Raw genomic sequence first — 14,384 nt, 5'->3', positions numbered from 1 at the left:
CAAATTCCTTGGGGAACATCTGGCTGAGAACATCTCCTGGTCCCTTAACACCAGCTCTATAGTGAAGAAAGCCCAGCAGCATCTCTACTTTCTGCAAAAGCTGAAAAAAGCCCACCTTCCACCACCCATTCTCACTATCTTCTACAGAGGGTCTATTGAAAGCAATTTATGCAGCTGCATCACTACCTGGTATGGAAACTGCTCTGTATCAGATCACAAGATCCTGCAGCGGGTGGTGAGGACATAAGGACAAAAGATCATTGGGGTCTCGCTATCTGCCATTATGGATATTTAGCCGCTGTCTCCAGAAGGCGACCAGTATTGTCAGGGATAGCACCCACCTTGCACATCATCTCTTTACCCTCCTGCCATCCAGTAAAAGATACCGCAGTATTCCAGCGCTGACTTCCAGAATGCGAAACAGTCTATTTCCACAAGTCATCAGGCATCTCAACTCCCAAGGACTGAACTGAATATATTCATAAGGAACTGAAATGTCCACTTTGCCCAGCGTGTCCGTGTACTAGAGTTGTTGTATAGCACCGGGGGGTTCTGGAGGAACTTCATTTTGTTTCTACTATATTTACTGTATTTACTGTATATGGCTGAAATGACAATAAAATCCACTTGACTTGACTAAAGTCCATCTTTCATGGGTATATTCATGTAATAAGGTCGTTCCATATAGTTGATATAATGTGAGAGCTGATGGAATGTTCCCTGGAGCTTTACTAAGAGACAACTCAGACATGAAACAAACATCTTCCTCGCAGGATGAAGAGCAGAACAAAGGTTTTCTAAATAAATCATCGTCTTTAGTGGCCAATCCACTTCCTGGGCCCCTGGATGAAACCATAAAGGGAACTAGACAGGTAGAGACAATTTCCCAAATCCTCCCGTTGAGAGAATCACAAGTAGAAAACGTGTCCCTCCCACCAAACATAATAAATCTGATCACAAACACGTCTGTTTGTCCTTTTATTTCCCAGTTTAGGACAATATTGCACTTGAAGTTTCTTTCCACATGAGCAGATTTGTGTTTAGACTAAATGTTTACATATTGCTTTCTGGCTGTGTCATAAATAAAGAATATCACACACATGAGAATACTGCGAGGTACAGCGGGGGGTCAGAATTAAAAACTAGAGATCCACGTGTAGAACACTTGCCGGAATTCTACATCATCCATAAAAAAAAGGGTCGGAGCTCAGTGATCCAGGATCCGAAGGTTTCCAGACACGATCTTGTTTTCTAATACGGCTCCGGGAGGAATGTCGATTCTGTCTCCGTGATTTGCAATTATAATTACAGTCCCCTGAATGGAAACAGGAAAAAGGGTTAAAGGCATTAGGTTGTACTAATAAATATATGTACAGGTATGGGATCCGTTATCCAGAAAGCTCTGAATTACAGGAAAGCCGTCTCCCATAAACTCCATTTTATTCAAATAAACCAATTTTTTCCTTTTTCTGTGTAATAATAAAACAGTATCTGTCTCCGGGGTCTGTCGATTAAAGTATTTCCCTGCTCTTGTGTTAAGAATGAGAAAGAAACCACAGGACACCCAGCTCTGCATTTGGAGGTATAGGTATGGGATCTCTTGTCCAAAGACCTTATATCCAGAAATTTCCATTAAAGGAAGGCCATCTCCCATAGAGCCCATTTTAGGAAATAATTCTATTTTTTTTATTATAAAATGACTTCCTTTTCCTCTATAATAATAAAACAGTACCTTGTACTTGAAACAAATTCTGGAGCCGCATTTCACATAAAGCTCAGGGCAGACAACAGGAAACATAACTTGGGACGTAATACTAGGGAAGTAATATTGGGGACGCCATGCCGGGGATGTAATACTGGGGACGCCATGCCGGGGACGTAATAATGGGGACGCCATGCCGGGGACGTAATACTGGGGACGCCATGCCGGGGATGTAATACTGGGGACGCCATGCCGGGGACGTAATACTGGGGACGCCATGCCGACGCCATGCCAAGGACATAATACTGGGGACGCCATGCCGAGGACGTAACACTGGAGACGCCATGCCAAAGACGTAACACTGGGAACGCCATGCCGAGGACGTAATACTGGGGACGACATGCCGGGGACGTAATACTGGGGACGCCATGCCGGGGACGCCATGCTGGGGACGCCATGCCAAGGACATAATACTGGGGACGCCATGCCGAGGACGTAATACTGGAGACGCCATGCCAAAGACGTAATACTGGGAACGCCATGCCGAGGACGTAATACTGGGGACGCCATGCCGGGGACGTAATACTGGGGACGCCATGCCGAGGACGTAATACTGGGGATGCCATGCCGGGGACGTAATACTGGGGACGCCATGCCGGGGACGTAATACTGGGGACGCCATGCCGGGGACGTAATACTGGGGACGCCATGCCGGGGAATGTAATACTGGGGACGCCATGCCAGGGACGTAATACTGGGGACGCCATGCCGGGGACGTAATACTGGGGACGCCATGCCGGGGACGTAATACTGGGGACGCCATGCCGGGGACGTAATTCTGGGGACGCCATGCCGGGGACGTAATTCTGGGGACGCCATGCCGGGGACGTAATACTGGGGACGCCATGCCAAGGACATAATACTGGGGACGCCATGCCAAGGACATAATACTGGGGACGCCATGCCGAGGACGTAATACTGGAGATGCCATGCCAAAGACGTAATACTGGGGACGCCATGCCGGGGACGTAATACTGGGAACGCCATGCCGGGGACGTAATACTGGGGACGCCATGCTGGGGACGTAATACTGGGGACGCCATGCTGGGGACGTAATACTGGGAACGCCATGCTGAGGACGTAATACTGGAGATGCCATGCCAAAGACGTAATACTGGGAACGCCATGCCAAAGACGTAATACTGGGAACGCCATGCCAAAGACGTAATACTGGGGACACCATGCGGGGACGGCATGCCGGGGATGCCATGCCGAGGACGTAATACTGGGGACATAATACTGGGGACGCCATGCCGCGGACGTAATGCTGAGGATGTAATACTGGAGACGCCGTGGACGTAATACTGGGGACGCTGTGCAGAGGACGCAATACTGGGGACGCCATGCCGGGGATGTAATAATAGGAACGCAGACACCTGCGCTGATACAAAGTGGTGACTCAGGATTCTGTACGCACCTTAAGTGAAACATTTTTCCCAAATGTGACATCTCCGGACACAGTGAGGTGATCCAGTTCCAGCATATCTGGGATACTTTCAAACCTCTTCAAGTAGTCTTGTACCTAATGAAACATAATAATGTATAATATAATGTATAATAATAATAAGTGTTGTGTGGGAAACAGTAATATTCAGTAATTTGTTCATTCAGGAGTAGGGGGAATAGGGCTGCTGTACAAAGTTGGAGGTATCACAAGCTGAGGAAGTCACTCTTATTCCTTTAGGTTTTTTTTTAATTATTTTCCTTCTTCTGCCTCTTTGTAACTTTGAAATGATTTTCAAGTTATTTTTTAAAAAGTTCATTATATTTCTGCCCTGGGTCCTGTGCTTAAAGGGAAAATATACCCCCACATTGACATGAGCTCATTCATTCAGACCTATGTAGAAAAGGTCTATGAACAGTATCTCAATGCAACCCCTCCCCACGTTGCTCCGATGTAAAAAGCTGAATTACCAGAGAATCTGTGCCCCACCCACTACAGAAGCCCAGACACTTCAATCTTCAAGAATCCATCACTTTACAACAGAAATAGATAAGGAAGGGGGGTTGCATTACACTCTTGGTATAAGGGATCTTGGGAAATAGATCATTGGATTTTTAAGAAGGATAGTGGAGAGGAAACCAAACTGATTGTATAATTTGCTTATAGACTTCTCCAAGAATATGGGGCCCCAATAACTAAACGCAGAGGGAAATGTCACCTTAGTAAAGGAGCTTCCCAGTTTAGTGAGTGGGACGGTGGGGAACTCTCGCTTGTCGCTCATCGTCAGGGAGCCGGCCTGAAGGCTGTACAGGTTGGACATGACGAGCAGAAGGTCTGACGTGGTCTTTACTGGAAGGAAACGGCTTCGAGGAACATTTATACCCAAAGAATTTTCAAAACTCTTAATAGCTGCTCCAACGGCCGTCTCCAGCTGAATCACATTTAATCCCCCATCCAAAGTCTGAAAAACAAAAACATCATCAATATTTTCCTTTTATTAGGGCTCAACTCTGCCAACGGGATGAGCCAGACATTGAAAGTCAACAGCCCCATCTTTATGATAAATATGCTACACCAATTCAGTTGTATAATCATCACTAGACCTGTGGAAGTCCAGTCAACTGAGCAACCATGTTGGATCCAATCCGGCTCCTCTGAGCTAAAAGGCCTGTTGGTCTAAGCCCCGCCCAGCCTGTGCAGTAGCCACTCGCTGCTGTGAATTCAACCATGCCAGAAAGTCATTTTGATTGGTTGCTCAACAACATAAGTAGGAGAAATGCACAAGGTCCCATGTGACCCTACTGTATGTTCAGGTGATTAGCAAAAACATAAGGAAACCCCAGTCAGGCCTTGTTTGTTATTGTTTGTTTCCAATTGTTATTGGAAAGTCACTTAATGCAACATTAGCCCAACGGAAGAGGAGGTTCAGCCCTGTAGCTTCAGCAAAATACAATTCATAGTTAATATGAGTAGTAGCTAAATCTGCCCAATTATTCCTCTCTCATTAGCTTTTGCCCTAATGCAAGTGATAATTAAATGACACATACAGAGAAACGAACACTTAATGAATCCGTACCTTGGGATTAACGATGATTTCCATGTCGATGGCGTTGGCTTCTTGTAGCCTCTTGATCGCAGATAAGGAAACCCACAAATTATTTGTGTTGAAGATCTTAAACTTTGAGACCGATTTAAACTCATCAACATGGGCTTTGGGCACTTGGGCAATTTCCACCAGCCTCAGTTTCCCTTCATATTGAGTGAGGGTCCCACCCTGTAAACAGGAACATAGAAGAGAACCTTGTTACAATGTGAGAATATCTGCGGGGAATGCCTCAGGCAATATGGCAGCTTTCAGTCACTGTTACAAATCCAAATTAAGAATATCTCTGAAACAATAATTGCACGAAAATGATTTCTGACTGTTATGGTCTCTCTACATGCAGGATTTTGTTCTGTCATCTGATAGAAAAGATATTTCCTCCTTAAAAAATCTATTCTACCTAATTGTCAATCAAAATCTGACTCTTGCATAGGGAGAGCATGAAGAGAAACAGATGCCGAGAGATGGAGAGTGAATTATTATTATTTCAGAAAGGGTACAGAATTTGTAATTTATTATATTTACAATGTTTCATATCTCTATGAGATGAAGCTTAGATTTTATTTTTGTGATAGTTCTCCTTTAAATATGCTAGTACTTTGTTACTTCTAGGATTGGGCTTTAGGCACAGCTGTGTTTTAGAGTTTCTGTGACTTGTGGTCTAAAGGTGGCCATACACTGAGAGATCTCTCCCCAATATGCCCACCTTGAGGTGGGCAATATCGGGCTGATTCGATCGTGGGCCATAGGGCCCAATGATCGGATCCTAGCGGTGGCTTTACGGGCGGTCGGGATTTTTAGTCCCATCCAATCGAGATCTGGCCGACTTTTGGCCAGATCTCGATCGGGGAAGCCTGTCGGGGGGCCCCATACACGGGCCAATAAGCTGCTGACTCAGTCTGTCAGCAGCTTTTATCGGCCCATGTATGGCCACCTTAAGTGAATAGACAGATGGCATCCCAATAGAGAAGAAACACTGAGCAAGAACTTGGGGTACAGGTCAGATCAGGACCTGATTGCTAGTGGACAGGTTGTTCCGTTAGCCCAATAGTTGTGCCATTAGCCCAATTGTGGCTCACATAACACAAGGCAACTGTATCCAATGAAACCTCGTGTTGCTGGCAGGGCAGCTCTGAGACAGACTTGTTGAGCTGAAACTTGATGTCATCAGCAATAAAATGTATATTGTGATTAAATGTAGAGACGCAGAAAGGGCAAGTCCTGGGATGGAGTGTTAGCTTGCTGTGCCAGCTTACAGAACACAAACGTCGGATTGTAAACTTTCCCCATTGCACTTGGACAATCTGGAGACATTTTGGCACATGAAACGAGTGAGTCTATACCCTGTAGAAAGATTATATTTGCTGGGGACACTGTGTGAAGCATTTACAGCTTAGAAATGGTGACTGCTCCAGCCAGTCCCTAAAAGCAGCTAAATAAAGCCTGGAATCTACTGGCAGAATTGAATAAAAGTGACACTTAGCTGCTGACTTGGCACAAAACAGAATTCTCTCTCTCTAAGTGGCCACGGAGCAACTCACCTGCCAATAAGTGGGACAAATATATGATCTTCTGCTCTATTGCCCCCAATAACTATACAGGAGCTCGCAGAAGCGCTAACACGTTCAATACTTTCATTTGAAATTGGGAAGTTTTTTTAAAAAAAGTCTTAAAAAGAATCTAACCAATAACATGGAGAGCTCTGAATACTTTTCTTTCCTCTCTGCTGTTTACTTCTTTACTTCTTCAATTATAATGTAATAACTTTAGTTTAGAGAAGGTGCACTTGCCTGGTATTATGGAGCTTACGCTTTAGCATTGTATAGATTCATCTGGGGGGCCCTAAAAAGAAAAAGGAGCAGCACCCCTTCTGTCCTACTGATGAAAATTAGGGGCTGCTAATGGCACAGATGCAACACTGACCTGATAATATGTCTAAATTACAGCTCCACATTGGAATGTCTGATACAGATGACAGGGAGCAGTTACATTCCTCTAGTAACCTGGATAAGTGAGACCCCTAATTCCATAACCCCTGCAGAGCTTCATCACTCCTGTACTGATCACTACTATACGGATATTACAAAAAAATAAAAAAAAGATAAGAGTGTAAAAATAAATTGCATTTAAAGGGCATGTAAAGTGTAAAATAGAATAAGGCTAGAAATGCTGTATTTTGTACACTAAACATAAACATGAACTTACTGCACCATAAGCCTAATCAAACAAATAATTTATGCTTTCAAAGTTGGCCATAGGGGGTCACCATCTTGTACATCTTTGCAAGACTAAGACTGTGCACATGCTCAGTGTGGTCTGGGCTGCTTAGGGATTGTCATAAACAAAGCTGCTTGAGTTCTGCATGGCAGGTAAGTAAGGTGGGGGCTCCCCCTGTCTGACAATTCCTATCCACAGCAGTAAATGAAGGGAGAATTTCACTGCATACAGTCAGGTTTCTTATAAAAATGGTACATATTTTTTAATTAAAGTATATTGGAGATAGGTTTCTTTTTCATTAAAGAAAGTAATGCCCTTTAATGTATTCTACATTTTTACCTTAGCAGTTGTGCAGTTATAAGTAGTTACCTTTGTGTGATATTTCTGACCAGCATTCTCTGTGTGCATAAGGCTGAATACTGAAGTGTCCCTTAGCAAAATATTTTGTTTGTTGTGAAGGAAATCCTATGTAGACATTGATAAGAAATACAGGCAACCCATGCCCCTGTTTACATGGGAAGTTGTACCATACTAGGTTAAGCCAGACTTTATTTCCGCAAGCCAAGAGCTTAAAAGATCAGTTACTAAGGTATAATGAGTCAGTCAGTGTGTAACAATCCCATCTGCAAGAATAAGGATCTAGAGCCAAACCCCCATATGTAATAAAAGGCACAAAGTTTGTCCAGGAGCAGTAACCCAGAGCAGCCAATAGGATCTTTGCTTTTAAACAGGTGACCAGTAAATGCTACCTTCTAACTGGTTGCTAGGATCCGAGTTCATACTATGCCTAAGACCAGTATGCTAATGATGAACATGTTACTCACCAACCCTTTGGATGTTGCTCCAGTGGCCTCAAAGTAGATGTTGCATAAAAAACATGTGTAATGCCAAACAGAGTCTCCTGTAGCTCCCAGTAACATAGGGGCTCCCAAATGGCCAATCACAGCCCTTATTTGGCACCCAGAGAACTCTTTGCATGCTCATGTTGCTCTCCAACTTTTTATTTTTACTACTAAATAAACTATAAAGACTATTGTTCCGTGCAGTTGGGCTACTGGATCCTGCTCCTGACTCAGTGAGCTTTTCCTTCTGGACTAAAGGATTTGACTCCATGGACTTTGATAAAGTGGTTTGAGACCCAGCGTTGCACAACATTAGCTCCAACAGAAGCTGTAAAACATTAGAGGCTGACCATTGTCTGACTTATTTCTACAGACGTGTGTATATATATATAATATCCAAGTCACCCCTCTCACACACAATATACATAATATGCCATAAAGCTAGAGTGAAAAGTAACAACGACCAAGAAGTGCATCAGTCTATACAAAATACAACATTTACTGCACAGCTTGACACAATATGAATATGGTCAGATATACGTAAGGTTTTTGTTCTGATAACAATGTGCCATATAAAACCATACGGACGAGTGGGAAGTGCAAAACAGCAGCCGTACCTTAACATCAGCCCTTGTTTTGTCTGTCACCTCCATAACAAATTCACATCTCTTGCCATTTGGTGGATTCATGAGATGGTTTAGGATATAAAGATCCACTGTGGCCCCGAGATTGTCAATGTTGGAAACAAAGATGTACTCCTTCCCTTCCCCGATGAGTCTGTCCAGGAGGCCGGAATTATAAAAGCTGGAGTAGATATCACCGTGGCCAGGGGGGTACCAGCTCTCAGCATTTTCCACAGAATACGACAAGTCTTTGGCAACGGGTAATAAAGACTCTTTACTTATCCTCGGGTACCTACAAGGGAACATTGTCAGAGCAGCAGAGTCACGAGATATTGGCAGTGCCCATTTGTTTATGGTTTGTGTAAACAAAAACACTGTTTTCAATACAGATTCCCAGTAAATGAATGTAAATCACCTTTAGACATCTCACCTTGTTGTTACTTCTCTCCAACCTACCTCCAATAATACTGCTCTAGCTCTCCTTAATACCACAGAGATAAGATTACAGTAATCTGGCATCTAACATGTTCATGGGATGGATTATATTATGGTGTCATACAACCTTGTACATAAAAGTCTTAGTGGGTTATCAAAATCTGAATTTTTCAGATTTTTTAAATAAAAAAAGGCCGACCAAACTAGAATCCAATATTTGTCTTTATTTATCAATAAAAAAAACTCAAATAAAATCAGATCAGGAAAAAAACTCAACTTTTTCAGAGTCTGGCACCAAAACTGCAACTTTTCTGGACTGCAATTTTTCAGATTTGATGCCAAAATGTAGCAATTTTTTGTGAAATCAGCGGAAAAGCTCAAAAACAAAACTCAGTGGAGACAATAATATCTTCAAATTATAAATAAAACTTCTGCTATTGATTTCTACAGGACTTTGACAGGTTGAAGATGGAGGATTTTTGGATTCTGACTTTTTGCAGCCTCGGGTATAATAAATCTTGGAAAACTCTAGTTTTTTTTCTGCACTAAAAATTCCGATTTTATTGAAAAAAACCTTACCATTTGGACTTTAATAAATAACCCCCTTAGTCTAAGGACTAAGAAAAAAAAAGACCTTTGAGGTAAGCCTCTAGATCAGTGATCCCCAACCAGTAGCTCGTGAGTAACATGTTGCTCCCCAATCCTTGGATGTTGCTCCCAGTGGCCTAAAAGCAGGTGATTATTTTTGAATTCCAGGCTTGGAGGCAAGTTTTGGTTGTATAAAACTATGTGTCCTGCCAAATAAAGCCTCCCCGTGGGCTCTGTTTAGCTTATGAGTAAAAAAAAAAGTTGCTCTAGATCAGAGCTTGTCAGATGTTGTCAGTTCAAGACCCCCTTAGATTAGAACCTTTGATCAAGACTACTCTTAAAACCAGAAATAGAGTTTACTCCTAATATTAACTTAACTGATGGGCTTTTGGGTACACGTAGGAGAGCAAATGGGCTTTCTCCCCCAATCAGCACCCACTGCCACTATGAGAAGTCCCACAGAGAATAAGATACAGTATCATTGTAGCCTCAGAATGAGTGTACTGGCAGCCAGATGTCCATCTCCAATTCTTTCCCAATGCCCATATGCCTAAAATGAATTAGAATGAGTATAACCTGTGAGCCACAGGTATTGGGCCCTACATTCTACATTGTGAGATCATGACCCCATTCTTGTGGAACTAATTTACACTGATATTGATTCTGTATCTACAATCACAACCAGAAAGCAGGACAGAACTGGGGTGTTGTATCAGCACCACAAACTATAATCCCACACACAAGTGACTATATAGTGAGTGAAATATTACCTGCTCTGATTAAAAGTATGAATCTTCACTCGACAGTGACTGTATTTCTGTAGGATTTTCTTGGTATCTTCATCTGTGTTGAAAGAGTTCATCAGGACCAGGGGAACATCTGTGTTGTACGTTGTATTCAAGTGCTAGTGAGAAACACAATCCAACTTTAGAAATCTCCTGCACATTCCAAATGACTCATTATCTGGCACTAATGAAAATCCCATATCCATCAAGCATGGAGCTGTTTGCAGGTCACGAGGAGACATTCAATATATTATTTTCTTGGCTGCTGAAAATGCCGACACAGGATTTAGTGAAGAGAAGCGGAGGCTCATCAGACACATAAGCTTTAGGGTTGGGCCTCCAGCATACAGACATCTTTTTGTTTGGCTTGCTAAGCCTAAAGTCTTATTGGAAAACTAAATGATCCAGTGCTTTTTTTAACTTTAATTATCTGGATTTTACAATAAAATCCCTTACCTAATGTTATTTTGGTTCCCCTTGGTTGACCTTTTCTGGGGCTTTCCTCTGATTATGTTAATCGTGGGAACATAAGGAAATAAAGGGAAAGTTCTGCACTTGGAAATATCAAAATCCAGTTTTGAAGAAGGAAAAGCAGAGGTTGTACATATGGCTGAGCCAACCCAGAGCCACAAACAGAGCCAGACAACAGCGCCTAGATATTTTAGGCTGAGTTTGCAGTTTCAGTCTTGCCTCATTGTCTGGTAGATTTCATGGTTTAACAGAGTGTCCGGAGAGGGGTATAACAATATGGTGTTGGTTTACCAATAGAGGTTTGGGACTCGTTATCGTGAATGCTCAGGCCCTGGGGTTTTACGTAAAGAATCTTTATGCAATTTAAATAACCCTACTTTAAAGGGATTCTGTCATGATTTTTATGATGTCATTTTTATTTCTAAATTACACTGTTTACGCTGCAAATAATTATAAATATAATAAATATATTTATTAGCAACTATTGTATCAATTCTAACAGCTGCCTTTAATGAAACTCAGGGATTCTGCTCAGCAGGGACAAACATAAGAAATGTAGCAACTAAATGTATCAAATGAGAACAGTTTACAGGGTCGGCGACCCCCCCTTCCCAGAGCTGCTTTATAAGGTGAAAAATGCAACTTTACACTTCAATATTAGAAAAACTGTCACACATAGAAAATAGAAAGTAATTGGAAAAAGTCTTTATTTTCTGAAACTAACTGAAAAATGTGTTTGAAGGTGAACAACCCCTTTAAAACCACTATGCAAGGTGTTTTAGGGTTAAATAAAGGCATGAGAGAGAGAGAGAGAGAGAGAGAGAGAAAGAGAGAGAAAGAGAGAGAGAGAGAGAGAGAGAGAGAGAGAGAGAGAGAGAGAGAGAGAGAGAGAGAGAGAGAGAGAGAGAGTTTGTGTGAGTATGTGATGTTTAGTTACTAAGAAAAATAACGAAATAGATAATGAATGGCTAATTGCCAAATAATATTACACACCCAGAGCACCGGTCATGTGATAAATACAGTGGAATAGATAGAAAGCTCTGCGCTGCTCTGTTCAGCTCATTAAATATACATTTGCCTTTTTATTCTGTAGCCCCAGTTAAAAATGAACCTCTATAATGAAGCACAGGCTCAATTTGGAAATAAGATTGTAGAGTAAGTTCTACAGTCAGGAACCTCTTTCTTTCTGTGCCAGTGAATTCTTGCCCATGTGTTAGTGTATATTTATTTACTTATTTATTTATATTTACTTATTTATTTACATTTATTTATTGGAATGTCTGTCCCCTGGCTTGTACTATTACTGCACTGGAACAATGTGTATGATAATTATTTTCTGATCATGATTATCACAATGAATGTAACAAGAGCATGTTTGTCTCGTACAAAGCAGAACTCTTTCTCAGCTCGGCCTCCATCATGTTTTTCCTGTTCCACACATTTTATTGCCTGAACCCCCAGTATTCCTGTGTTTGCCCCAATGACTGGGAATGAGGCGCACTGATATCCCCTGCAGATGAAAAACATGATGGAGTCTAAATGGAGGAGGAACAATGTCAAAGTGTTTGTGTCTATGAATCCGTCTCGTAGTGACACAACAGATGGTTTAGCAACAGCAAAAAGAATAATTTTAGAGAACATATTACACTTTTTCCCAAAACTAAAAGGCAAAAATACTACAAACATTGGATTGTGGCAAATGAATACCGACTTCTACTGTAAGTGAGCTCCTCAGCAGCTGCCCCCTGCACAATTCCATGTACAGATTTACTCAGAGATGTGAGAAATTACATGAACAAGTTAAAGGGAAAATATCCCAATCAATGAGCCTTGTTAAACAATGTAGACTGGACATGGATAATGGCAGATGGAGCTTTGCATTTCAGCAGAGAAAATCAGCCCCTACGGTGGCATTAGCCTCCTGTCTTGTCTGTACCCGGGATAATTGTGTTGTGTCAGATTTGGCCAAATAACATTGAGAGTCTGCGTCTCTTCACTGAAATCCACTGCATGAGCCTGAACCCTGTACCCTGCACCCTGTACCCTGCACCCTGTACCCTGTACCCTGCACCCTGTACCCTGCACCATATACCCTGCACCCTGCACCCTATACCCTGTACCCTGCACCCATGGGGGAGGAACTGTTCGGGGTGCAGGCAGGGCAGGAGGCTGATCTTAGTGTAGGGGAGGATTCTCAACCCGCACATTTCAGCATTAACCTAAGAGAAAGCACAAACCTAAAATATTCCTAAAAGCTCTAAAAAGATATCTTGGAATGTATTTTTTATTTTAATGTTAATGTTTTAATACAATAATTTGTTAGTGATATTCAATCAAAGCTGCATCTTGTACAGACCATTGGGGAGCACTTTGTAAAGTCTTTTATGAATCTGTCCGTCAGTCTGTAGCTCCCATTGGAATGTTGCATTGGAGGCTGTCGGGCTCAATCATGGTTAAAGGCTCCCTTACAATTTAGACACTCGTTAACTTCCACACTTACCTCTATTTGCTTCACAGTAAGATCTAGGAAAGTATTTTCATTCCGAACTCCAATCAGGCTTTTGGGACCTTTGCAGCCCATGCTCGTACCCAAACCGCCATTAAGCTTCACCACAACCAGCTTGTTTAGGACGGACGTGATGTTCTCGGGGAGACCTTTCGCCTTTATCTTCTCGTATGGCTGAATCTTTAACCAAACAAAAAATAGAAGATTTTAAATCAGGAGGAAGAAACATCAATGTGACCTTTCATGATGTAAAACAGAGGTGCCCAATGTATATGTTACAAAGTGCCCATTTATTAATTACTATTAATGGAGCAAATAAAAGAGCAAATGTAACGGGATCCCAGGGGAAGATGAGCCTCCAGCTTTCATTGAGGCAAAGCAAAGGCCTGAATTAAGTTACTTACTGAGCAGGAGAGGGATCAAAAGTGCCTGAAACTGGAAACTAAAGTATAAAATCAAATCACTTTTTTTGGGGAGATAGATCATCCCACGCATGGATCAGTAAGGCTGTCCTACACTCATACAAAGCTTTAAGCACATTATTCTTTTATGGGAGAATGATATATTTACTGAAGCCATTAGTGTTTGGCTGTAGGCTTGGCCCATGCCGCACAGTGATATTACAGGTATGGCATCCGTTATCCGGAAAACCATTATCCAGAAAGCTCCAAATTATGGGAAGGTTGTCTCCCATAGACTCAATTTTATCCAAATTTTTAAAACTGATTTCCTTTTAATCTGTAATAATAAAACAGTCGCTTGTACTTGATCCCAACTAAGATATAATTAATCCTTATTGGAAGCAAAACCAGCCTATTGGCTTTATTTCATCTTAAAATTCCATCACTCTCAATTCATTTCTATGGGATTTTTAAAAGAGTGTTTACTAATGGGTGAAAGTTCATCCTTTAATAAATACGCCTTTCATAATCCCATAGAAATGAATGGAGAGTGACGGAATTTCACTCTAGAGGGCTGTGGTGATCTCTAACTTCACTCTTTGATAAATATACCCCATAGCCTGAAGATCCAAATTACAGTAATATCCATTATCCAGAAAACCCCAAGTCCGGGGCTTCTGGATAACAGGTCCAATACCTGTACTATG

The 14,384-nt window shown here is 41.9% G+C and overlaps 1 protein-coding gene across 1 annotated transcript in view; it reads right to left on the bottom strand.

Moving 5' to 3' along the window:
• Positions 1-965: 965 nt before the first annotated feature.
• ugp2.S (UDP-glucose pyrophosphorylase 2 S homeolog) overlaps positions 966-14,384 on the bottom strand; it is a 42,813-nt gene continuing 29,394 nt past the window's right edge. Inside the window, 7 exon segments of the mRNA NM_001089760.2 lie at positions 966-1,315; positions 3,180-3,284; positions 3,925-4,167; positions 4,783-4,980; positions 8,486-8,783; positions 10,285-10,418; positions 13,271-13,456. Coding sequence (NP_001083229.1) covers positions 1,208-1,315; positions 3,180-3,284; positions 3,925-4,167; positions 4,783-4,980; positions 8,486-8,783; positions 10,285-10,418; positions 13,271-13,456 — 1,272 coding nt within the window. The 3' untranslated portion in view covers positions 966-1,207.

The sequence above is a fragment of the Xenopus laevis genome, chromosome 5S (genome assembly GCF_017654675.1).
Source record: "Xenopus laevis strain J_2021 chromosome 5S, Xenopus_laevis_v10.1, whole genome shotgun sequence".
NCBI classification, from domain to species: Eukaryota; Metazoa; Chordata; class Amphibia; order Anura; family Pipidae; genus Xenopus; species Xenopus laevis.
This window is presented reverse-complemented; position numbering and strand designations above follow the sequence as displayed.